The sequence below is a fragment of the Podarcis cretensis genome, assembly GCF_951804945.1.
Source record: "Podarcis cretensis genome assembly, chromosome: 5".
In the NCBI taxonomy this organism is placed as follows: domain Eukaryota; kingdom Metazoa; phylum Chordata; class Lepidosauria; order Squamata; family Lacertidae; genus Podarcis; species Podarcis cretensis.
Genome location: NC_137174.1, coordinates 100748997 through 100774429, shown reverse-complemented (window position 1 = coordinate 100774429; position 25433 = coordinate 100748997). Strand labels below are relative to the sequence as shown.

Here is a 25433-nt window from a genome sequence, read left to right as displayed (position 1 = left end):
GTGCATGGAAACGCCGTTTACCTTCCTGTCAGAGTGGTACCTATTTATCTACTTGCACTTGGACGTGCTTTTGAACTGCTAGCTTAGCAGGAGCTGGGGCCGAGCAACGGGAGCTCACTCCGTTGCGGGGATTCAAATCGCCAACCTTTTGATCGGCAAGTCCAAGTGGCACAGTGGTTTAACCCACAGCGCCACCCGTGTCCCTAAGAGCTCTGCTACCTGAGACCATTGGAGATGTCAGGAAGTGACTATGGTAACTTCTGAAAGCAAAGCATGTCTTTAAAGAAGCACAGGGCCACAAATCCTTCTCAGTTGTTCGACAGGGCAACTGTGGTTGGGATCTTTAGGACAGGTGAAAGAAAGGACAGAAAGAAGAGTCAAACTGTGGAACTCACTCCTGCACGAGTGATGGCCACCAACCTAGATGACTTTGAAAGAGGATTAGGCAAATTTGTGGAGGCATTGGATTTCTACTAGCCATCCTGGCTCTGCTCTGCTTCCCCAGTCAGGGACAGCAATGCTTCTGAATCCCAGTTGCTGGAAACTGCAGGAAGGGAGAGGACTTGTGTTCAAATCCTGCTTGCGGGTTTCCCTTTGGGACATCTGCTTGGCCCTGGTGAGAACATGATGCTAGACTAGACGGGACACTGGCCTCATCCAGCAGGCTCTTCTCATGCTCTTAATGCTGTATTCACAGAGACTCTGGAGGTGCTTTCCTCTGTGTATTTGCTTAAGAAGAACAGAGGAATCCAACATTCACAGCGGAGAGGAGCAGTCAGATTGCTCACAAGATTACATTCCTTGCTCCATCCCCACCCTGGAATCTACAGAAGGGCTTCCCAGAATCCTGTCCTCTAAGATCATTCAGAAGGCTGGACGACAGAACGGTCATCTGGCGTATTTTGCCCCATGCTCCTTTCTGCCATGGGGGTCCTCCATCTCCCCTAAGGGTGTGAGGAAGAAACTTGAAACATGTGAGCTATATAATAATAATTATTATTTATTATTTATACCGCGCCCTTCTGGCTGGGTTTCCCCAGCCACTCTGGGCAGCTTCCAACAGAATATTAAAATACAATAGTGCGTCAAACATTAAAAGCTTCCCTAAACAGGTCTGCCTTCAGATGTCTTCTAAAAGTCTGGTAGATGTTGTTCTATTTGACATCTTGTGGGAGGGTGTTCCACAGGGCAGGTGCCACTGCCGAGAAGGCCCTCTGCCTGGTTCCCTGTAACTTGGCTTCTCGCAGGGAGGGAACTGCCAGAAGGCCCTCGGTGCTGGACCTCAGTGTCCGGGCAGAACGACAGGGGTGAAGACGCTCTTTCAGATATACTGGACTGAGGCCGTTTAGGGCTTTAAAGGTCAACACCAGCACTTTGAATTGTGCTTTGAAACGTACTGGGAGCCAGTGTATCTGACACGACTCCCCCTTTTCCAAATTCCCAGAAGTTTGCCTCAGGGTATGGTAAGGAGGCAGAGTCAGTAGGCCCTCCCCAGCTCTCACTGGAGAACATTTTCCCTAACAGGAACTGGGACTAGAGAAGGAACCCAGAGTCATTAGTAAGAAACTGATTCTGCCTGTCTCCAAACCAGCGGAGTGTGAGAGTCCTTTGATACCCTCCATGGAAGACTCCTTGGAAATGATGGATGCAGTAAGCATTTCCCACCAGAGATTAAGGGTTTGGCAGTCCCTTTCCAAGAGAAGTTCCACTGGGGTCTAGGGTGCACCCATCACCTCCTCCCACTATTTGTCCAGGTAGGTTTCTGGGTCCTCAAGTCAAGGTGCGCACTGAACGCATGCAAAACCCTTGCTTGAGCCTGTTTGCAAAGGCTTGACCCCCTTCTGGGGTGAAGAGCGAGGCTGTGTTTGTGTGTTTGTGACTAGTGAGCACGTCCATTCCTGATTTTCTTTCTTTTTTTGCAATCTTAAATTCAGGTTCACATCATTTTGTGCATTATTGTTATTTTAAACGCTGTCATGAAAATTCGCCAGCCTTTTAACGCACTGCAAAATTCAGAGAAATGTACGTTTCAAAGGATAACTGTGCTTCGGTTTGCATATTGTTTCAGAAAATTCAAGCTAGGTAAAATCACCTGTAAATGGAAATTGAATTGCACCTCCCCAATCCCTATTAGCATTTCCTCCTGACTAAGTCCTTCTCTATCTTCACGCTACCCATAATGAGAGGGAAAACGAACCGATATGGAATTGTTTGCACAAACCTGGTCTAAAACTTGGCAAGACACAAAAGTTGCTTTTGGGAGCTGGTAAAGTCAAACGAGGGCATGTTTAAAGGAGAGGAGAGTGAGTGATGAGAGCAGGAAGGACAGCACATCCATTTGTTGTGAGAGGAGAAGGAAAAGAAAAAAAGAGAGACAGGAGGCCACTCCAGTTAAAATCAAGATGCAAAAGTTTATTGAAAACCAGCACCACAAATTAAGAAGAGTAAGATGGTAAGAGTGAAAGGAAGATTGCTCAGGGTGAAACCTTTTTCAGGGCTGACCAGAGGATGTGTGTGGTTTCCCAGTGAATGTAGCTCATAGAACTGTAGCTGGGAGGGACCCCCGGGGTCATCCAGTCCAACCCCCCACAATGCAGGAATCATGGCTAAAGCATCCAGGACAGATGACCACCCAACCTCTGCTTTCAAATCTCCAAGGAAGGAGAGTCCACCACCTCCCGAGGGAGCCTGTTCCACCGTCAAACAGCTCACACCGAGAGAAAGTTCTTCCCAGAGTTCCCTTCCCAAAACATCATTTGGAACGCAGAACCCAAGCCACATCAAATGATGCTTAATGAATCCCAAGGAAGATTACGCCTTGGAATCACTTTGAACCCCGAGCCAACTCATTGCACTTTCCCATTCCTAGGGCTTAATGAGGTCAATTAACCAACTGCAGATGTCTTGCCTCTTGGAACTGCTGGCTGGAAGAAGCAGGAGGGTCTGTGGAGTGGGCTGGGGGTGCCTGGGAGGTGGCTCCAGGATGAGGCGGGCATGCCAGGGGCACGAGGAGTGGTGGGCAGGAAGAGCCCTCAGAAGGAGGCTCTCCTCACCTCCACAGAACAGGCCGACTTCGCACAGCACAGAGCCATTTCTTGTAAACAGAGGCAGAAGCCAAGTGACCTACTTCTACTTTCTGGGTTCCATGCCAGGCTGTGCCCACATGGCACTTTCCCACACTCTGTTGTCACAAGATTTGGGTGCAAACCAGAAGGGCAGGAAGCACAAAGCAGAAAAAGGAGGAGGCCCCAAGATCTTCTGCAGCTTGCTCATCCAACCCCACCCAAAGCTTCTCACTAGGACGTGCCACCTGGCCCCCTTCCGCTTCAGTTTTACGAGAGTTTCCTGCTCTTCCTCACAAAGCAGACATGGCGCTCCTTTGGGTTTGCTAGTCACGTCCTTAGCTGCTTAGCTCCAGCTGGGCTACCTGACTGCACTCCCAATGCACCAACAGGGTCAGCATGGTGACCACCACAATCCCTGCAAGGCTTGTTGAGGTGGACCGCATTGAATCAGCATAACTGATAACACACACACACACACACCTGGAAGAAACCACAACACACTGAGGTTTGGACTGATTGATTATGGAGAAAACATGAGGTGTCGCTTGTGTTTCTACAAAAATCTAATGTATGCATTAAGCACATAGACAATTGCGCCCACCAGCATGACTCATGTACTTCACTGGCTATTTAAGCACATGGTCTGAATCGCAGGTGAACCTGTAGCTGGCCTTTGCCAACCTGGTGCCCACCAGATCTTTTGGACTATGCTGGCTGGGGCTGATGGAACATCTGGAACTCAAGTTCATGTTATGTATTTGTGTAACTGTGCAAAACTCAGAAATGACTCCCTTGATTATGATGATGATGATGATGATTATATCGCAAGTCAACATCCAGTTTGCACCAGGAGATATCCATGGGGCAAATTTTTGTTCTTTCCTCTGAAATCTAGTGGAGAAAATAACCACAATTTCTATTATGGGGTTCTGGTCCCTGAAGAGAATGGGTAGTATCTTAAGACTATTGGTTTCAGCAGGTCTACTCTGCGAATTAGTTGGATATCAACCAGTGAGTACTGATAGCCAGTCTCAATACTCAGTAATGTTTGCATCTCTGCCTGGATGCTGACAAAATTTTCGCCGTCCAGATTTCAGGATCCTAAAATACCTGAACTTGTTTGTTTCATGAGTGGCACCAATCTGCTAAGGGTTCGCTCCTCTGTTTTGCTCTGTTTTAACTCCAGACAGTTCAAATGGGCATTGATTAAATCACAGAGCAAAAGAAAAAAGAAAAAGGGGAAAAACAGAATCTCAATGAGGCTGCATAGTCTTTTTTTTAAAATATGGAAGAACAGCAGATCCCAAAGCGATGTCTCAATACCCAAATGCCCCTTCCCTCCACAAAAGGTTAACCAATGAAATGCATCTGCCCCTCTTGATTTCTGGGCTGGCCACCCACCAGCAGCATCATAAGGCTGCTGGATTTGCTGGACTGTGAATAACTGCAGGTAAGGCTGTGTTCCATCATTTGCTACAAACTTGAGGCAATTCCTTGCAGTGAAGACAAAATTGGAACAAAACAGGAACTTTGGAGCTGAGCGCCTGATTTACAGCAGCAAAAGCCAAGCAATTCCCCCACTCACTTAAGAGGTTCCTGTGTGATCTCTTTTGCAAACAAAGGTAGAAATGTTGTGAGTGGCGGCGTACAAATGCAACACCAACTCTGTAGGAAATAAACAGTTTCATCTGATCCACAATGTGCTCGTGTCGTCCGTCTGCCCAGCAGGGACAGGCCATCTCAAATCTATACACATTACTAGTCTCTGACCAGCATTAAAAGCACTTTACAAGATTTACAATCAAAAGTTCTCAAGGCTGTAAGTTGCGCTTCTGTCTTAGCAAGTAAACACACATCTTTAAGATATGCTTGTAGACTGAGACCTGCTCAAAAGAAATCATCCGAAGGCTGAGGGGTGAAAACAGAAGCACCACATTTTACAATGCAGCAAGAAGACAAGGTGGTGCCAGACCTGGAAATGGCTAAGTCTACAGCTAGGGTAGCTGCTGTTCCTGCAATAGCTTGATCCCTTTGCAGCGGTTTGCTGCCTGCTCAGTTTCAATCAAGCCATTTTGCTCAGTTAAAGCCCCCCCCCTTTTCCTCCCACTCCCCCCTTGCAACAAGGGAGCTGGACAAAACCTCTGCACACACACAAAAACAGCCTCCCCGCTTTGGTCTATGAGTAGACGGAAGAAGGGTTTGTGGGGCTGGAATGTCTGAGAATGGCGTCGCTTCTTTTGGGGGGCTCCCTCCTCGTTTCTGAAAGCTCGCTCCTGAAGCACGCTGAGAGGAGGCTGTGGGGAAGGAACCAGAGAGAGGAGAGGAGATAAAGGAACCATCACCAAGTCTGAGCAGCCACAAAGAGAAATACCTTCATGATCAGAACCCGGAGGAACAGGAGGAGGAAAGAAAAGACTGTGGCAGAACATGGGATCAGAGAGAAAGAGCAGATCTTAGGAGCATAGGAATCAGTCTTATTCCAAGTCAGATCACTGGTCCATCCAGGTCAGTATTGGTTACTCTGACCAGTGCCAGATTTACATATAAGCTAAACAAGCTATAGCTTAGGGCCCCACTAACTTAGGGGCCACCCAAAATTTAAAGGAAATAAAACCTGGATGTACATTTCCAAAATATAAGATAAAAAAACAAAATAAAACCTACATACAGCAACAGTGTTTTGTGTTGTGTAGGCTCCTATGATGTAAGTCATGGCCCCCGCATGCTAGCCTGCTCCCTAAAATATCCCTGCTTTGCTCCTTTCTATATATAGGGTGCCTACATTCTGCATGGAGTGGTTGCACGGCAACATGGGCAAATGGCTTTAGTCACCTATGAGGTCCATAAATCACCATCTAGAATATATTCAACACAAAAAAGTGACAATTTGTTGCTGACAAAGGACAGCTAGACATATGAAGGGCCCCATTACCTTCAGTAGCTTAGGGCCTCATCAAACCGAAATCTGGCCCTGACTCTGACTCTGACTGGGAGTGGCTCTCTGGGATTTCAGATTGGGGGGGGGGAGGACAATCACCAGACCCACCCGGAGGGGCCATTCTGGGACATTCTGCATGCAGTGTAGAAGCTCTATCACCTCAATCTGAAACCACAGGGGGATGTTTCCGAAAGGACTCCTGCAGAGCAAAGGCCAGGTTGCTGTGAGAGCCAGAAACCCCTTTTGTTCTGTGGCTATCAGGGGATATAGCTGATTAATTTATGCATAAATTCCTGTCCACATGCAACCCGCATGTGAAACATGGATCAAGTGTCGGATCAATCAAAACAGAACATTCTGAGACTTGAGGTGGGGAAATTCTAGAATAGAGGTGTTATCCCAGCTGTGGGAGATGCTGGCAGAAATCTGGTTTGTAAGTCCACCTCAATACAGCAAATCTATTTGTTTCAATTACCGTATTTTTTGCACCATAACACTCACTTTTTTCCTCCTAAAAAGTAAGGGGAAATGTCTGTGCGTGTTATGGAGGGAATGCCTACGGATTTTCCTCCTCTAAAAACTACGTGCGTGTTATGGTCGGGTGCGTGTTATAGAGTGAAAAATACGGTATGTCCAAAGTCACTACTGAGCAGGTCTGGCACAGCTTGGGAGTATTTATTTAGCGATGTCCCTCGTGCCTTGCAATATTTAACAAGGGATGCACAGTTCCTTGTTGATGGTGTGATTTTCCAAGGGGTGGGGTGGCTTTAAGACTTAAAGACTCTTGTAAAGATAGTGTCTACCAAGATACTAGCCCAGCCCAGTTTTGCTGCTTGCCTGGGACTTGCAAAATGGTGGGTGGGGTCATATTGGGGTCAAAGCACTTGGCAGACTGCAATGCCAAACTAAACGGTTTGGGGTGGCAGCGGGCTCTGAATGGCGAAGACCCAGTGGGACATTCTGGCCTATTCTGGCAGATCAGAAGGCTTTGAAAGCAGCTCAGTGGCACAAGCAGAGTGCAGACCTGGGACTCTTGCAGACATCTGGGTTTGCAATGTAAGCCTGCAAGGCCTTTGCAGTTCCTTCAAGGCTCTTTTTTTCTATTGCACCAGCTGAAACCATCCCTAATGGACTGAACGTGAGCAAAGTGGGGAGGGGGGAGAATTGGCTGCATATTAAAGGAAGCCCAGTGTTGTTGGTGGGCTGTTTTAAAAGGCCGTATAAGTCTCCCCTCGCTGAGCACCTGCAGGGCAATGGCAGAATTCCAGAGAGAATCCTCTGCAACTTCAGCTGGCTTCAAATGGCAGCGTCTGAAAAAGCTTTCAAGGTTTGATGGGAAGCCACCGATCTTTAACTAAAGGCATCGGGATGGTAGTAGCACCCGGGTTTGTCCTCCTTGCCCTCCCCTGAACATTTGTGTTGCAGGAGCTCAGTCCTGTGCATTCAGATGAGGAAAATAGTCCAGTTCAAAGAGTCACCAAGATCATGAAGGTATTTGAGGCAAAGAGAAGTCAGAAAACCATGCACAGAAGGAAAAGCAGGCAACAGAAAAGGCAGGCAAAATCCACTCTACTGGGCAAGACACAGGTGCAACACTCACTTCCCAAAATTTTGAAACCTGACATGCAGCGTTCGAAACTCCCATTGTTCTAGGCACATTTTGAGACAGAGAATTTAATTAGCGCGAGCAGTTTCTGAGCTTTGGGGGCAGTACGGCACCTAATATTTTAGATTAAAACTTCAGGAAAGGAGGACCTTTTTTCTGCCTCCCCACTTCCGGCTACTCTCTGAAGACTGTAGAAGAGACCCTCTTAAGAATATTAGGGGGGTGGGCAGGGGAAGGACCAGACCATGCGAAAAATGAACATAATATTTTAGTTACAGATAGGTAGCCGTGTTGGTCTGTCATAGTCAAAACAAAAAAAATTCCTTCCAGTAGCACCTTAAAGACCAACTAAGTTAGTTCTTGGTATGAGCTTTCGTGTGCATGCACACTTCTTCAGATACACTGAAACAGAAGTTTCCAGACCCTTGCTTTTTCCTGTAAGACTTATTGCAGTCGTTAAGAGTCGTCAACAGGCTCATCACAGCTATCTGCCAATCACCCATTCCCACCACCCTTCTGAGTAACACCCCTCCCCACCTTCTCACTATATAGAAGGGTCTGGAAACTTCTGTTTCAGTGTATCTGAAGAAGTGTGCATGCACACGAAAGCTCATACCAAGAACTAACTTAGTTGGTCTTTAAGGTGCTACTGGAAGGAATTTTTTTTGTTATAATATTTTAGCTGCAGTTCATTCCTTTTCAGCTTTGTATTCTTGTTATAAAAAAAAAAAAAGCATGCCTAGAAATTCCGTTGTTGCACCCATAACCTAGGCTTAATGTACCATTAAGCTCCTAGCTTTCATATCTTGGTTTCTAACCCTGCTGACAAGCAGTGACATTTGCACAGAGCAGGCAGCCTGTGATGGCCTGGGATTCGGATTCAGATGCTGAACCTGAGGGATCCCAGCCTGCACAGGATTCCCAGCCTCCAGAACCAGCTGAGCCGGGGCTGGGGCTTGAGCCTGAAGGGTCCTCACCTGTGCTGGATCCTCAGGTGCAGGCACCAGCTGAGTCTTCTCTGGCTCCGGAGGTGATGGAGGACCCATTGCCTGCAGGTGCTCCACTCTCAGCCCCATCAGAGGAAGCTGAGGTTGCCTCTGGGTCTGGTAACCCTCCAGCCTCTCCTGAGCTGCAGAGGCTCAGGGCAGAGAGGGGGAGGGAACTAAGTTCGCGCAGGAGGAGTGCTCACCTCCAGGCCAGGAAAGGCGAGTCACCTGAGGATCGGGGCCGCCCTATGCCTCGGGGCAGATAAAAGCCAGCCAGCCCCAGTCCCAAGTTGCGGGAGCAACGTTGCTGGTTGTCAGCTCCTGCCTGAACCCTGTCCTGCTTTCCTGACAGAGCTCCAGACCTCAACCGCCTCCCTGCCCTGGACCCAGTTTCAGCTTCTACAGACTGCCTCCATGCTGCACCTTCGACCTCGGACTGGACTCAGACCTCACCTCTCAGTTAGCCCATGGGACCAGCACACAGCCACACTGTCCTCCTGAGGCAACGTCCCCTGGGCAGGACTAAGGGCTCGGCCACACTCCCATTTGTCCCATGCCTAGGAAGCACGGGCCCAAGTGGTTTTGCCTTTGCCCCAGAAAACCCACTCTCTAGTGCTAAATTGGAACAGACATCCACAGAAAACCCAATTGCTGTTTGTTCCGATTCAGCACCGGAGATTAGGTTTCCCTGGAGGGAAGCAGTGGGGCAGCTGGAAGTGCGGATAAGCCATAACATTTCCTGTGCAATGTGAGTTGCAAAAATGAATACATATAATTCAAACTCCCTTAATGGGGATTGAAGGAAGGGAGAGCTGCTCTCGTGCTGATGTCCTGCTTGCAGGCCATCCCACAGGCAACAGGATGCTGGACTAGATGGGCCATTGGCCTGATCCAGTAGGCTCTTCTTATGTCCTGATAAGAGACCTTGGAAGAACCTTGAAGGCTTTAGCATCCAGAAAACACTAGTTTGTTTGTTGTTGTTGTTTTAAAAAGGGGAAATTAGGGGAAGTACTTGGAAAGAACTTCAGGAAAGTATAACTACTGAGTGCACAGGTGTGTGTTTGTGTTCACACACAGCTCTCCGTTGCATTCATTCCAGCTTTCTACAAGAGTCTTGGTCTCTGCGTTATTCAAAGAGAGAGGATTCACAGCTTCACATTTCTGAAATCCCGTAGAAGCCTAGCGGTGCCATCAATGGAGCCCCAAATATAGCAGGTACTTGCAAGCAAAGAAGCAACACACATTATCATCTGTAGAAGAGAACCCAGTGAGACCACTGAATCCAGAGCCTAGAATTACCTAACTGCACGACTAGTCTAGTTTTGCTATGTGCCTACTGCAATTGGATGCCTGCAAAGAGATTTTGGGGGAAAGGGGGAGGTTTGTTAACTAAGTGGATGGGTTGCTGGTGGTTGGTTTGTTTGTTTGCTTTTAAAGCAAACAGCCTTAAAAATGCTAGCTTTGCCTACCCGAAGAGCCAAAAACAATAATTATCACAAAGCAATTTTGTCAGCAGCAGCAAGTGGAAAAATGTTCATATATTTCAATGCATCTTCTTCCGAGGAGACTTCTCCCTCCCCTGTTGGAAAACCCCTGTGCTTCAAGGGGAATCTTCCAAACCACCTGAAAAGATGCATACGGAGGCCCTGAACAAACTTGCAGAACTCTTGTTCAGAAGGTACCAAGAGAGGGCTGGCTTCTGGAAAGTCTCTCGAGGGACTGAGAAAGATAAAACTCCCCGGGTGGTTCACAGTTTCCCAAATACAAATATCCTCTTAACGAATTCCAGCAGAAACAAGTGTGAGTGCCTGGAGGTGGTTGGAGGATGGATGGCGGCTAACAGATTGAGGTTGAATCCTGACAAGGCAGAAGTGCTATTCTTGAGGGACAGGGGGTGAGTGGGTGTCGGGAACTCCCTGGTCCTGAATGGGGTAACTGTGCCCCTGAAGGACCAGGTGCGCAGCCTGGGAGTCATTTTGGACTCACAGCTGTCCATGGATGCGCAGGTCAATTCTGTGTCCAGGGCAGCTGTTTACCAGCTCCATCTGGTACGCAGGATGAGACCCTCCCTGCCTGCAGACTGTCTGGCCAGAGTGGTGCATACTCTGGTTATCTCTCGCTTGGACTACTGCAATGCGCTCTACGTGGGGCTACCTTTGAAGGTGACCCGGAAACTGCAATTAATCCAGAATGCAGCAGCTAGACTGGTGAATGGGAGCGGCTGCCGAGACCACATAACACCGGTCTTGAAAGACCTACATTGGCTCCCAGTACATTTCTGAGCACAATTCAAAGTGTTGGTGCTGACCTATAAAGCCCTAAACGGCCTCGGTCTAGTATACCTGAAGGAGCATCTCCACCCCTGTCATTCTGCCTGGACACTGAAGTCCAGCGCCGAGGGCCTTCTGGCGGTTCCTTCCCTGCGAGAAGCCAAGTTACAGGGAACCAGGCAGAGGGCCTTCTTGGTGGTGGCACCCGCCCTGTGGAACGTCCTCCCATCAGATGTCAAGGAAATAAACAACTATCTGACTTTTAGAAGACATCTGAAGGCAGCCCTGTTTAGGGAAGTTTTTTATGTCTGGTGTTTTATAGCTTTATTATTATTATTATTAATAATAATAATAATAATAATAATCTGTTGGGATCCACCCAGAGTGTCTGGGGAAACCCAGTCAGATGAGTGGGGTATAAATATATTATTATTATTATTATTATTATTATTATTATTGGCATTATTATTATTATTATTATTATTATTAGCATTAGTATTATTATTATTAGTATTAGTATTAGTATTATTATTCCACCTCTCTCTGCTAGCCACAGTCAGAGATAGCAATGCTTCTGAAACCAGCTCCTGGGAATCACACAAAGAGAGAGGACTCTTGTGCTCAGCTATCTGGTTGGTCCCAGAATCCCGCCCACCCACCCAAAACACACTTCTACACAAAACAACAAGCAAATCCGAGCAGCCATGCTCATCAACCGACCATGTTAATAAAGCCAAAGGGATGCTGTCCTGGGTCAGGGATGCGTTAGCGGCAGGCAGCGGACCAAGAGCGACGCTCTTCATGCGCGTGGAGAGCCCCCTGGCCTCTCTCCCCCTCTCCATTGCTCTCAAGCCCCCCCGGCCCAGGTGCTTTTGGGGCAATCTGCAAATTGGCTTCTGAATACTCACTGTTTCTGCAGCAGGTGCTGGTGTTGCTGTTGTTGTTGCTGCTGCTGCCGGTACGTCTCAATGGTGTGCTGGGGGAGGTACTGCATCAGCTCCAGAGACTCCTTAATCTTCAGTAACATCTCATAAGTCTCCCGGCCTCGCACCTGAGCACAGACGAGAGGGAGGGAGAGACTTAACAGATGCTCAGGGCTGCTGGACCAGACCAGTCGCCCATCTTGTCCAATGCTTTACATATGCCTCTGTCCACCCTTCCGTCATGAAGAGTTTGTTATCTCTGCTGGCTTGCGTGCTCAGCTTCTGAAAAGCTTCTGAAGCTCTGAGTCTCAGTTTTGATGCAGAGCTGAGGACTGGAGTTCGACTGGCTGCTGGGTTGGAGCATTTTGTCCCCCTTCTCAGTGGTGACACCCAGGGTGACCCGCCCCCACCGCACTCCCCTTTCTCCTCCCCTTCTCCCGCCAGGAAATGGTTCGGCACAAATGAGGCAAATGGTTTCTGCAAGGACAGGGGGGCAGGCATGCCACACTTACTGGAAGGTATAGCAGCTCATCATCGGGGGTGCGCCGTTTTTTGACCGAAGTCATCTGAATGCCATGTGTACTCTGCCGGAAGGCTGCCAAAGGGAGGGGGGGAGAGAATGGCAGCTGTCAAGCTAAGTCCAACAACCTATCAGGTGGCTCACAGCCACAAGGAACACGTTTCCTCTCCATTCTGTTCTGCAGTGCGCATGCTGCACAGTGAGTCCGCCCCATGCTCCTATTTTTTGTAGTAAGGGTACAGTGCGAAAAGTCACATCACAAAATAATAATTAAAAATATGCCTCAAACTGTCTCAAGACCATTGGTCTATTTTGCCCAGTGCATTGGTACCTTGGAAGACGAACGGAACCCGTTCCATAAGTCCAAAACATTTGGAAACCAAGGCGCTGCTTCTGATTGGCTGAAAGAAGCTCCTGCAGCCAATCAGAAGCCTCGTTGGACGTTTGGGTTCCAAAGAATGTTTGCAAACTGGAACAGTCACTTCTGGGTTTGGGGCGTTCGGGAGCCAAAAGGTTCGACTCGCAAGGCGTTCAGGATCCAAGGTACTGGCTTCTCAGAGTGGTTACTTAAGAGTTTTCCAGTCCACTGGTTCTCAAAGGGTGTGGCAGGAGACAATGGCAAATGTGGCAGAGACACTCAAGAGCAATCTAAGACACATTTAAACATTTCAATGTACTATAGTACAGTAGAGCATCAAAGTATTATTATTATTATTATTGCAGAATATGGACAGATATGTTTTTGAAATAAGAGCAAGAGCACTAATCCGCCCTTAGATCTTGCGATCAAGGAGGTGGGGTATATAAATTTAATAAATGAATATATATATATATATTAAAAGAGCATTGAGTGATGCTGAAGGCAATATATTCGTGAACAAGGATTTTCAATTCTGAGGTTTCTTTGTGCTGTTGAGGAGAGGAGCGTTGGTTTGTCTCAAATGAGACCTCATCTAAATAAAATTATCCAACAAAAGCAAGCTCACGCCTCTCCTTGTCATTGTATACATACTTAAGATACATACATAAGAGTTTAGAATTATAATTTGGGAATGGTTCCTGCTCTTTTGTGGCTGCGTTGTTTTGCACTTTCTGGATGCCCCGTGATTTTTGCAGTTGTGTTCTATGTTATGAATCAAGCGCTGCTGGAATGTGTTTCCTTTTGTTTCCCAGTGTATTTCTTATCAAAAGAAAACTTGGTGTGGCACGAGCAAATTGTTATTCTGAAAATGTGGGCAGAGAAAAAACTTTGAGAACCGCTGGAGATTTCCCTGGAGATTAAACCTGGAGACTTTAGCCTGCTCCATGGCCAAGCTAAGCATACGCCCCGCTTTGAATCTGGGGTTCAGTGCTGACAGAGCAGGTGTCATGGAAGACCCAGTGCTTCCTTTAAAAGGTAAAGGGACCCCTGACCATTAGGTCCAGTCACGGACGACTCTGGGATTGCGGCGCTCATCTCGCTTTATTGGCCAAGGGAGCCGGCGTCCGGGTCATTTGGCCAGCATGAATAAGCCGCTTCTGGCAAATCAGAGCAGCGCACGGAAACGCCGTTTACCTTCCCACCGGAGCGGTACCTATTTATCTACTTGCACTTTGTCGTGCTTTTGAACTGCTAGGTGGACAGGAGCAGGGACCAAGCAACGGGAGCTCACCCCGTTGCGGGGATTCGAACCGCCGACCTTCTGATTGGCAAGTCCTAGACTCTGTGGTTTAACCCACAGTGCCACCCGTGTGCTTCCTTTACTTCCTTTACTTTTACACAAACCAGGGGCATCTGGTGGGCCACTGAGACAACAAGGTGATGGGCTGGATCAGGGGTCAGCAAACTTTTTCAGCTGGGGGCCAGCCACTGTCCCTCAGACCTTGTGGGGGGCCAGACTATATTTTGAAAAAATAATGAACGAATTGCTATGCCCCACAAGTAACCCAGAGATGCATTTTAAATAAAAGCACACGTTCTACTCATGTAAAAACACCAGGCAGGCCCCACAAATAACCCAGAGATGCATTTTAAATAAAAGGGCACATTCCACTCATGTAAAAACACGCTGATTCCTGGACCATCCGTGGGCTGGATTGAGAAGGCGATTGGGCCAGATCCAGCCCCCGGGCCTTAGGTTGCCTACTCATGGGGTGGTCCACTGGCCTGGTCTAGCAGGCTCTTCTTATGTTCAATCCGTGCCAAAGGGTTCTGTGTGAACCGCAAAGCTTGCACATTCCTAAAGCACTGCCTCCACAAAGCCCCCTCCCCTCTGATGGTTCTCTGAGCCCCCCAGCTGTGCCCCCCCAGCCACAGCCTTGAGCGCCCCCTTCTGGCCTACTTACGCCTCTTCGTACCATCACCATTCTTTGTGCTGTCGGAGACCTGCTGCTTCCGAATGCTGTCCTCGTCGGCCTTGCGGTCCCTGCCCGGGCAAGCACAGATCCGAGCCTCGAAGCACCGGCGCCCCAGGACTTGCCCGCTGGAGGATGGAGAAAACGGGGGGTCTGTTAGCTCACAGCCACGGGGAGGGCTGGCACTAAAATAAACACAGCGGGCAAGCATTTTATGCACGGAAACAGCAACCCGTGATGAACCCACATATCTGGGAGCCAAGCTCCGGGTTCGCAAACCACTGGACCCAACCGATGCCCTCCGTGAGCCTTAAACCTTGCCTACAGCTGGAGTCTGCCCCAAACACCAGCACATGAATGCATCTGTGTGCATGGCTCCTCTTTAAGATGCCAGCCTATGTGCTTGGACCAATCCAAGGGCCTAGTCCACATTCTGGAGTCTTACTAACCAAAACTGATTTATATATATTATCATAGAATCATGGAATTGTAGAGTTAGAAGGAATCACGGGGGCCATCCAGCCCAACCCCCCTGGAATGCAGGAAACTTTTGCCCAACACAGGACTCGAACCCACAACCTTAAGACTACCAATGGAGCAATCCCAGCCTTGGACCATCCCCCATAAGTTAGTAGCTTTGTATTCATGCAATCTTTTTATATGTAACTGTATTTTTGTAATATCTAGTTTAATATCTTTTTTGCAGACCACTTAGTGAAATGGCTAATATAGTAAGGGGTATAGAAATTAAATAATCAACCCTGCGCTGGTGGAACCTGCCATATTTTGCAGCAATTATGGGGCAGGACCTCCGGGCACGATTCTCTACTATCCTATGATTGTATGACTACACGTCCCTGTTTGTGAATTGGGAATTGCTGTGTTTGTGCGCAATGAAAACAAAAGCCCCTTCTGCTTCTAGATCAAGGTGTGTGGTTTTTTTTGCTTGGGACTCATTTTTTTGATCTCCCATCAAGTTGCAGTGGCGTCCAAGCCAGGGTCAGGCCATCGCTTGCCACTCCGAGCTCCTGCTAATGGTACTTACTCTCTGGTTTCAAGTGTCACGATGATAAGAATCGGACGCCTGTTCATGCCCCCGACGCAACTGCTGTTGCACATGAAATTGTACAAGACGGTGGTGAATTCTGTGCCGACCTGGACAGAAGAAAAAAGTGGGAGTTATACTGAGTCAGCTCTGAGTCAAGCAGGAAGTGATCGGTTTGCTGAAGGCTGATGCAAGACACACACGCAGCCTCCAAAAAGGATTCCTTCCCTTCCCCTCTCCAAAGTCTCCGAGAGAAACTCGTCTGCTTCAGATCTAACGTTAATTCTGACACAGGAACTTTTTTTGTACCAAGTTGGGCTGCAGATCTCCTGAAGCCCAGTCTTGTCTTTTTTGACTGGCAGCAGATTTCCAGGTCTTTTAAGTGCGGCAGGTGCCTCCTCTTATACCCTTTCAGCACTCAGATGCTTCAAAAGTTGCCACAAGTTTTAATCTGTTTTTAGTTTATTGATCACAGAATTGTACTGGTAAAGTAAAAGGTAGAGGACCCCTGGACGGTTAAGTCCAACCAAAGGCGACTATGGGGTTGCGGCGCTCATCTCGCTTTCAGGCCAAGGGAGCCAGCGTTTGTCCACAGACAGCTTTCCAGGTCATGTGGCCAGCAGGACTAAACTGCTTCTGGCGCAACAGGACACCGTGATGGAAACCAGAGTGCACAGAAACGCCGTTTACCTTCCCACCGCAGTGGTACTTATTTATTTACTCTCCCTGGCGTGCTTTCGAACTGCTAGGTTGGCAGGAGCAGGGACTGAGCAACGGGAGCTCACCCCGTGGCGGGGATTCGAACCGCCAACCATCCGATCGGCAAGCCCAAGAGGCTCAGTGGCTTAGACCACAGCACCACCCACATCCCTAGAATTGTATAGGGACCCCCAAGGCTCATCAGTCCAGCCCCCTACAATGCAGGAATCTCAGCTAAAGCATTTTAACTTTCCAAGGGTCTTAGATTATTATTTTTCTCATTGATTACTGCATTGTTTTCTCTTTTCTGTAGACCACTTTGAGGTTGGTTTACTTTGTTTCTTACAGTCAAGCAGTGAATAGATTTTATGAAACAGATAAATGCCACAGCACTTGGTAGCATGTACAGAGGTTGGTTGCTTCTGCTTGCTGAAAGGAAAGAGCAAGGGGCAGCAGTGAAACATTAACAATGGTTTAGTGTGACGTGTGAACGGGCTTATTCTGTTGCATCTGAAGGGACGAAATGACAGTCCTGCTTAGAAGACCCCAGCCTCCCAACTTGTGGGATGTGATACATAAGTAGCAGTCAAGTACAACATTCCTTGTTTTCCTAGAGTGGACATGCAGGTGGATGTTTGCTCCAGCAGGTCGGAACTTCCTGTTTCCTCCTGGACTGGGACATACCTCCTCTTGCATGTGACTAGAGGTGGGCATGGCCTTACCTATGCAGGTAACAAAAGAACAAGGCACACAGCCCTCCTCCCCTTCTTTTCCATCTTCCTTTCGTCATGTGAACTACAGTGACGGCCAGCCTGCAATCACTGGGATTAATGCCCCATATGGGGTAGATCCGTATGTACATATTTGTAACTAAGTCTGCCTTCTGGGATCCAGCTGTGAACAGAATGTGACTAAACTACTTTTATATGCTCTAAACAAGATTGTGGCATGTTTATTCGTTTAAGAGGGATATAAGGGGACTTACCAGGATGCAGGTGGCGCTGTGGGTTAAAGCCTCAGCGCCTAGGGCTTGCCGATCGAAAGGTCGGCGGTTCGAATCCCTGCGGTGGGGTGCGCTCCCGCTGCTCGGTCCCAGCGCCTGCCAACCTAGCAGTTCGAAAGCACCTCCGGGTGCAAGTAGATAAATAGGGACCGCTTACCAGCGGGAAGGTAAACGGCGTTTCCGTGTGCGGCTCTGGCTCGCCAGAGCAGCGATGTCACGCTGGCCACGTGACCCGGAAGTGTCTCCGGACAGCGCTGGCCCCTGGCCTCTTAAGTGAGATGGGCGCACAACCCCAGAGTCTGTCAAGACTGGCCCGTACGGGCAGGGGTACCTTTACCTTTACCTTTTTACCAGGAACCAAATAGTGAGAGGCTTAAACAAGCCTGCAACCAGCTACCTGTTGTGCGTTTTAAGGGGGAATGTAAAATTCTGCTAAGTTATAGAACTTGCTAGCGCAAGTTAGGAAGGATATCAATAAGCAATATGTCCTCTCCTGCCTCCCTGAACATTCCCACACAACTCACCTGTGGTGGTTCGTAAGGAACCAGGACACTCTGCCTGCCTGTGATGGGGTCTTCCACATACTGAGCATGGCTGTTTCCTTCCACTCTGATCAGGTGGCTGGGAGGAGCTATTTGACCTGCAGAAGCGTACGGGAAAGGAACAAGGTCAGCAAAAGAAGCAGCGTTTCGGAGAGAGTTAACCCGAGGAAAGCAAGCGAATTTCCACGGTCCAGGGCTCACGTCTTGCTGTAAAATCCCTGCACAAATTGGCGTGCCTCAACTCCCCCTTGAAGAGCTTCCCTAGTGACAGTGACTGAAACGGACCTGTGTTGTGCTCGCTGCTGTCAACTGGCCACTCTATAGCTATGCTTCATATTGTTACATAAGTGGGGTGCCTGCCCCTCTCTCTGCCAAGTGATGACGAGAGTACACCAGGTCTGTGGTTCCTCTGGAAAATGGAGGCACGGTGGAGACTGTCGTAGCTTTAGGAAATATGGTTCATTAGACTATTTACACCTTCAGTCTTCATGGAGGGAGTCCAGCATGGCCATTTCAAGAGGGGCTTGTCCCTTACAGCAGTGGTGTCAGGGAGTCCAAAGGCATCTCTCCCAGCCAGCCTTCAGCCAGCCTGCCCAAGATGGATCCCAGTCTTTCCTCTCCTCTTCTTCTTCTTCTTCTTCCCAGAACACCCTGCTGAAAACTCTTTTCCTGTCACTTCAAACCCACAGCCCATCACCATGGCAACCTCTGTCTGCCTAGACTCTCAGATGTGCCATCAATCCATTTTGTCTTATTCATGCCTCTATTCCAGGTGAGGCCCTGGCTTGGAAAGGAATCTTAGCCTGTACTTTTCCACTGACCCCCCCCCCCAATCTTCTCTTCAATACTCCAAATAATTAAAATTTGTTCTTTGTTCTTTCTTTCTTTTGTTTCATTTTCTCTCTAGGTATATAAAATTTGTATATAATTTTTGTATACACGTTGGAAATTATATTATAGTAAGTCCTGTAATGTAATATAACAACGTTTACCGATGTAATATAAGAATGTTAACAAATAAATAAAATGCAAATTAAAAAACAATTACATAAAATCTTACCATTTATTAATTTCTAGGGTTTGGGAGGGGGTTGCCCCCAAATCTATACAATATGATAAGGATATTGACAAGCTGGGAGGTGTGCAGAGGAGGGTGACCGAGACATGGAAACCAAGACCTATGAGGTTCGGTGCATGGATGTTTAGCTTGGTTGGACAGTGTTCTCAAAGCTACAAATATGATGGTGGGACAGTGTTCTCAAAGCTACAAACATGAGTCTGACCAAACTGCGGGATGCAGTGGAAGACAGAAGTGCCTGGCATGCTCTGGTCCATGGGGTCACGAAGAGTCAGACACGACTAAACGACTAAACAACAACAACAGCTTGGAGGAGATGAGACTGAGAGGAGATACGAGAGCCGTCTTCCAAGATCTGGAGGTGCCGAACTCACCTTCGTTGAATTCCCGGCTGAGCTCGTGGTTGGGGCAGCGCTTCACCACCTCGGTGACGTGCTCTGCTTTCTTATAGACGGGCATTGCACGGATGACGGCGCCCTGGGGAGGGGGGGTCATCACCTTGATCTGAATGGGACATGTCTTGGCGATCTGGCAGTACAGCTTCTTCAGTTCGGTGGAGTACTGGTGGGAGGACAAAGGGGAAGGGAGGCAAAGTCAGGAGAGCAGACGAGGAAGACCCGTTTTGCATGGGTAAGAATACTATCTTTTGGCAGCAACAAAACTCTGGAACTCCCTGCCTATTGACAAGAGGCAGGCGCCTTCCCTGCAGTCCTTCGGCAGCTGCTAAAAGTGTTGTGTTATGTGTAGCTGACTTTGTAATATTTCATTTTAAAATCTTTAAGATATTATTTTAGATTCCTGTTAATTAAGTTGCTTTGAACAGATGCTTTATATTTTACTTTCTTCAGCAATGTTTTATTTAATGTCTTAACTGCTCTGAGAGTTTTTTCCTTAAAAAATATAGAGTGGTATGGTAATGAAAAACAACAACAAAACATAGGCAAGCATGCCCAGATGCTTAGAAAGTTAACATGAGTTAACTCTTGTTCTTTTAACTTTTCAAAAGTTTTAAATTATTGCTGTTATTGATACTGTTGTTTTAAAATCTTTTTTGGCAAACCACTTTGAGGCTTGAGTTTGTTTGGGGGTTTTTTGACAGTCAAGAAATGTATACATTTTATGAAATTAAATAAAAGTGAAGTCACGAGCCACAGCCCCTTATCCTTCCCTCTGGGCTGCACCAATCCTGCTGAGGTCTCTTCGCAATACATGGGCACCAGGGCAGTCAACACACACTTAATATAAAATATGGAGAAGAGAAGACTGAGAGGGGATGTGAGAGCCATCACAGACATCTCAAGGTCTGTCACATGGAAGAGGGAACAAACTAGTTTTCTCCTGCTCCGGAGGGCAGGACCAGAACCAAGGGATTCAAGTCACAAGACAGGAGATTCCAACTAAACTTCAGGAAGGACTTTCTGACAGTGAGAGCTGTTTGGCAGTTGAAGGGTCTCCTTTTGAAGGTGGTGGACTCTCCTTACTTGGAGGTTCTTAAGCAGAGGCTGGAGGGCCATCTGCCACGGACTCTTCAGTTGTGATTCCTGCATTGCAGGGGTTGAACTGGATGACTCTTGGGGTCCCTTCCAGCGCCGTGATTCTGTGACTCCACCCCAGTGTGCAAAAGATGTCAAGTCTTTTAGTCCCAAGTAGGACTAATTTGAAGGGACGCAGGTGGCGCTGTGGGTTAAACCAAAGAGCCTAGGACTTGCCGATCAGAAGGTCGGCGGTTCGAATCCCCGCGACGGGGTGAGCTCCCGTTGCTCGGTCCCTGCTCCTGCCAACCTAGCAGTTTGAAAGGACGTCAAAGTGCAAGTAGATAAATAGGTACCGCTCCGGCAGGAAGGTAAATGGTGTTTCCGTGCGCTGCTCTGGTTCGCCAGAAGCGGCTTAGTCATGCTGGCCACATGACCTGGAAGCTGTATGCCGGCTCCCTCGGCCAATAAAGCGAGATGAGCGCCACAACCCCAGAGTCATCCACGACTGGACCTAATGGTCAGGGGTCCCTTTGCCTTTACCTTTAGGACTAATTCAGCCAGCTAGCCCTGGTGATCTAATATTTATTAGATGGATTTCCCCTAAATTGATTTCTGAACTTTGAATTTTATTGTTATTCATGTTTTCATACTGTATTTTATGCTGCTTTTACAATTAAGTGTTTTAAATTCGTTGTTAGCCACCTTGAGCCCGGTTTTTGAACCGGGAAGGGCGGGGTATAAATACAAATTTATTATTATCTATTGTAAGTGCCTGGAAGGCTGCAGGAGCTTGTCTGTTGCTTCCACGCGGCATGGAAACCCCCTGGCTGCGGCAACCACAGAAAACTGCTGGCATTTCCTCCCTTCCCAGTTCTTGATGCCTTTGCACGGGGCTGGCGGGAAGAGTGCGCAGCAAGCTGTTTGCTTTCAGAGCGTCCCTTGAAAGGCTGCGTGCTCCCCGGCACGGTCCCAAATGCGCAAACAAAAGGGCCCGACAGGAACGCACACGTTAAACTGCAGCAAAACTCGCCCTTTGCATCCTGTCCGGATAATAGGCTCCTGGCAAGGGTGGCTGGTTAGGCAGGTGGGTGGCAGTGTGGCAATGGAGGGGATTAGCGATGGATATTCAAGGAGGCGGGTGGGAGGGATTTTATTCTGTTACAGGTTGCTCAGGTGAGAAAACATGAATCTGGGGGGAAATTCGAAGAACTGGCCAATTATTTTCAAGCATGAACTGCGGCTCTCCTCTCTGCTACACCCCACCCCTTCTCACATCGCTGCCCAAAGGGTTTAGGTCATCGCAGCGAAAGGCACTGCTGCGAATACCTCGCGGTTTAAAGCCCTCTCTCGAACGCGACAATGTCGGGTTGTGCAATCGCTTCTCTTTCTCGTGCCCGCAGGCTAAGGATTACGCACACAAAGGATTTACACAGCCTGCGGAAACGGGAGCGTGCCAAGCGAGGCAATATATTGTTTGAGAAAGAAGAAGAAGAAGAAGAAGAAAAAGGAGAGGAAAGAAAACCAGATTATTGCAACACTCAAAGCAAATTGTTGGAGGCGCGCGGGGGGGTTGTCTTTAAAATAAAATAAAAAGTATTCCCAGAAATCTCTCATTGGAAAGTTCTCTTAATTAAAATGAACGCTGTTAATAAGGGCACAAGACTGAAGTTTTAAGGAACTGGGCAGAGCGAAAGGAGACGGTTTTTGTTTTGTTTTGTTTTTTTTGTTTCTCTGCTAAGCACATCATGCCAGCCTGGTCTCGAGACAAGAGATTCAAGATTAGGATCTTTGGCGACTTTAAGAAAGGAGAAATTGGAAGGGGAGGAGAGGAGAGGGACTGCACTGGGACCACAGTATCAGGCCAAGGGGTTTAAAGTTTTTCCTCCTGGCCATTTTCAGAAATGGCCCCACTTTCAGTTGTCTGTGTGATCCCTTTCCGTTTTCCCCTGCATGGACCTTAGAAGCTGGAGAGTGAGGAATTTAACATCAAGAAAAAAGTGGTGTCGAGATACAGGACTAACCCCCTTCCCATACTGCTCCCCTCGCAATCCTATCTGTTTCCCTATCGATTATATATATATATCATGGGAGATAGTAAGCACAGATTCCCCCACATCGCTGCTAGTTGCACCCATGAGAACGAAGCCAAATAGGAGGAGATCAAGGGGCTCCATTGCCCTGTCCATTGTTGTGGCCAGGTGTGTGCTTTGAACTGGGCCAGAGCGTTTCTCCATTTATCCTTGTTCTGCTTACTCTGACTGGCAGCTGCGCTCCAGGGTCTGAGCTCCGAGGTATCTCCCAGCCAGACCCAGCTATCTCGAGATCCTTTTAAATGGAGATGTCGCAGGAGCAGAGGATGTCAACCAGAGACAGGCAAACCGATCAGGATAACGAAGAAGTTGATCCTTGTTCTGTGCAACAGGCCAAGATCTTATTTTATTTTATTGCAATTCATTCTCCCAAGCCACTGGGCTAGCTTGCAGAATCTTACCATAACCGGCAGGTGAAGACTTTCTTATTCCAACAAGAATTGACCGCCTTTAGTAAAAGGGCTGGCGCTCTGCTGCTTTTATTTTAATCATCGGTATGTTTTAAACGGATTTTGCATATGTATATAGTTTTAACTCTATCAAGGTTTAATTGGTTTTTTAATGGTTGATTTCTGTATGTTTTTAGCAACAGAGAGCAGGAAGGAGCTGTACTCCAGGGCAGCTAGTCCTCCCCCTGGAGACAGTTTCTCTCCCTTGAGATTACAGCTTGGCTCGCTTACTTGAGCGGCCTGCCATTTTACTCCACAAGCGACATTTTACGGGGCTTCTGTCCACCATCTGTGGCCTCCCACGGTGGTATGGATCGTCTTCAGGAAGGGCCAAAAAAAGCTTGGCATGCGAAGGATTTGGGGGTTTCTAACAACTTCAGTGCCTTACAGGGACGAAGTCTCATCAAAATGGGCAGGGAGGAGGCTGCAAAGAGATGTTGCCACAAGGAACAAACGGCATCAAGAAGACCCAGCATGGGCTAAACATCCTTGGATGCTTCAAAATGAAATAGAGGGGATTTCTGAGGATATCAGCACACTGGCCCGTTTTTACCTAAAAATACGACTTGCAAGGAACACGGGCGGGGGGGGGGGAGCATTCCAATGCCTGCCCCCCTGCCCTCGCCACCTGCCCATGGCAGCAGGCTCTGTTACATACTGCTGGCACCCCGGCGGGTAATCCAGTCTCTCTCTGCGCACGCCCCACGCGCACGCCCCACCATCCGCCAACACCTGCCTGGTTTCTCAGCACGACGCTCCCCCCCCCCTTCCTTCCACCCACCCTTCTCCTGAAGGAGTGTTGACAAAGGTTTTCAAAGACCCACACGTACAGCCATTGTTTGGGAGTGTCTATTTCACTCTTAACAAAGGAGAAGTCTGCCAGCGGAACACTTTCCTGCGCTCAAAGCGCAAGGAGTGAAAAAGGGGCACCGGGAAGGAAAGGGGTCTTGGTTTTTGCAACGGGAATCACCCGAGCTCACCTCGCAGGGGGAGTTTTCGTCGGCCGTGCACAAATGTGGAGCACGGGAAGAACCACACACAGAGACACACAAATGCACAAACACGCCGCCTCCTTGAATCTTGCAGATTCCTGTGCCAGCGAAGAAACTTAAGGACCATTTATTCTCCTTCCTTGGAGATCATTAAGCAGAGCTTAGATGGCCCTCTGTCATGGAGGCATTAGTTGAGATTCCTGAATCGCAGGGGGTTGGACTAGATGACCCCAGGGGTCCCTTCCAACTCTACCATTCTAGGATTTTAGGATTCATTTTGGATATTTCACAGCAGCGTCTTCAGTTCTCATTGGCCGGAATCATGGAGGGGTTTGTAGAGCTTCTAGTCCGACCCCACTTTCCCACTTCGGGCAATCCAGAGGTCTAGAGTGGGGGTTGGGGGCCTGGAATTCCCCAGGGGGGCACTAAGAGGCAAGAGGGGTGCAAGTGACTATCAGACTTTGAAAAGTGGGATCCCTAGATTAAGTTCCTCAGTGGTGCGCTCAAAAATAGAACCATACATAATAAAGCAGGCTTAACTTAGAACTATTTAAACCAATTCATGAGCCAAGAACTTATACATTCACCACTAATAATGAATCATATTTTGTGGATTTTACTCCACATTTATTATGCTATTTTTGTGATATACAAACATGAGAAAACACGGTACACTTATTTGTAGAACATTATTCTTGTTTATAAAACCCAATAAAAAGTTATTTTTTAAAAAAAGAATAGTGGGAACATTGGTGAACGAGGTGAGAGAGCCCTTATCACAGAAAGGGGCCCCCGGTCTGGTGAACCCCGAGTAACTGAGCTGCAGTTAAAAGCCCCCTTGCTGTGAAAAGTCCATCGGGCCATTTCCAAGTCGAAGACTCTTCCAGGTCAGACCGAACATTCAAGGTTTCCCATGCAAAGACACAACAGATGCTTTTGGATTATGGAAGTGTGCTTAGGAAGCCCTCCCACAGCATAATGTAAGATCAGGCCAGGGGGCCATCTAGTCCAGCATCCTGTTCTCACGGGGGCAACCAGGGGCCCCAACAGGAAACCAGGAAGCAGGACCCAAGTTTGAGAGCCCTCTCCCCTCCTGCAGCTTCCAGCAACTGGACTGCAGAAGCATTGCTGCAGAGGCAGAGCAATAGCCACCCTGGCTAGTGGCCACCCAATACCCTTTTATAGCCACCTAGGTTGGTGGCACATCATTGCCTCCTTTGGGATTAAGTTCCACTGATCTGTGCAGGGACTCCTCTGTGGTGGCTCCCTGTTTACAGAGACCCTTCACTAGTGAACTGCACTTAATCCTCAAGTTATCTTAGTTATTTTATTTATCTGTTCCATCGCTCAGCTTTGTGCTGCTTGAGGAAGTACTTTATTTCACCTGCCTGAAATCTCCTAGCATTCTGCTTCATTCA

The 25433-nt window shown here is 48.0% G+C and overlaps 1 protein-coding gene across 6 annotated transcripts in view; it reads right to left on the bottom strand.

Moving 5' to 3' along the window:
* Window positions 1–25433, bottom strand: part of TP63 (tumor protein p63) — a gene marked incomplete at its 3' end in the record, with an annotated part of 91800 nt that overhangs the window by 8379 nt on the left and 57988 nt on the right. For 2 of the 6 annotated variants that reach the window (XM_079977963.1, XM_079977967.1), the window contains exons 3-8: window positions 19384–19570; window positions 17914–18029; window positions 15688–15797; window positions 14634–14827; window positions 12301–12383; window positions 11774–11916 (exon numbers count right to left, since the gene is read on the bottom strand). In XM_079977963.1, the coding sequence (XP_079834089.1) occupies window positions 11774–11916; window positions 12301–12383; window positions 14634–14827; window positions 15688–15797; window positions 17914–18029; window positions 19384–19570 (833 nt within the window). The remainder of the gene's footprint in view (window positions 1–11773; window positions 11917–12300; window positions 12384–14633; window positions 14828–15687; window positions 15798–17913; window positions 18030–19383; window positions 19571–25433) is intronic. The other 4 variants (XM_079977965.1, XM_079977968.1, XM_079977964.1 and 1 more) reach the window with 3 other exon arrangements.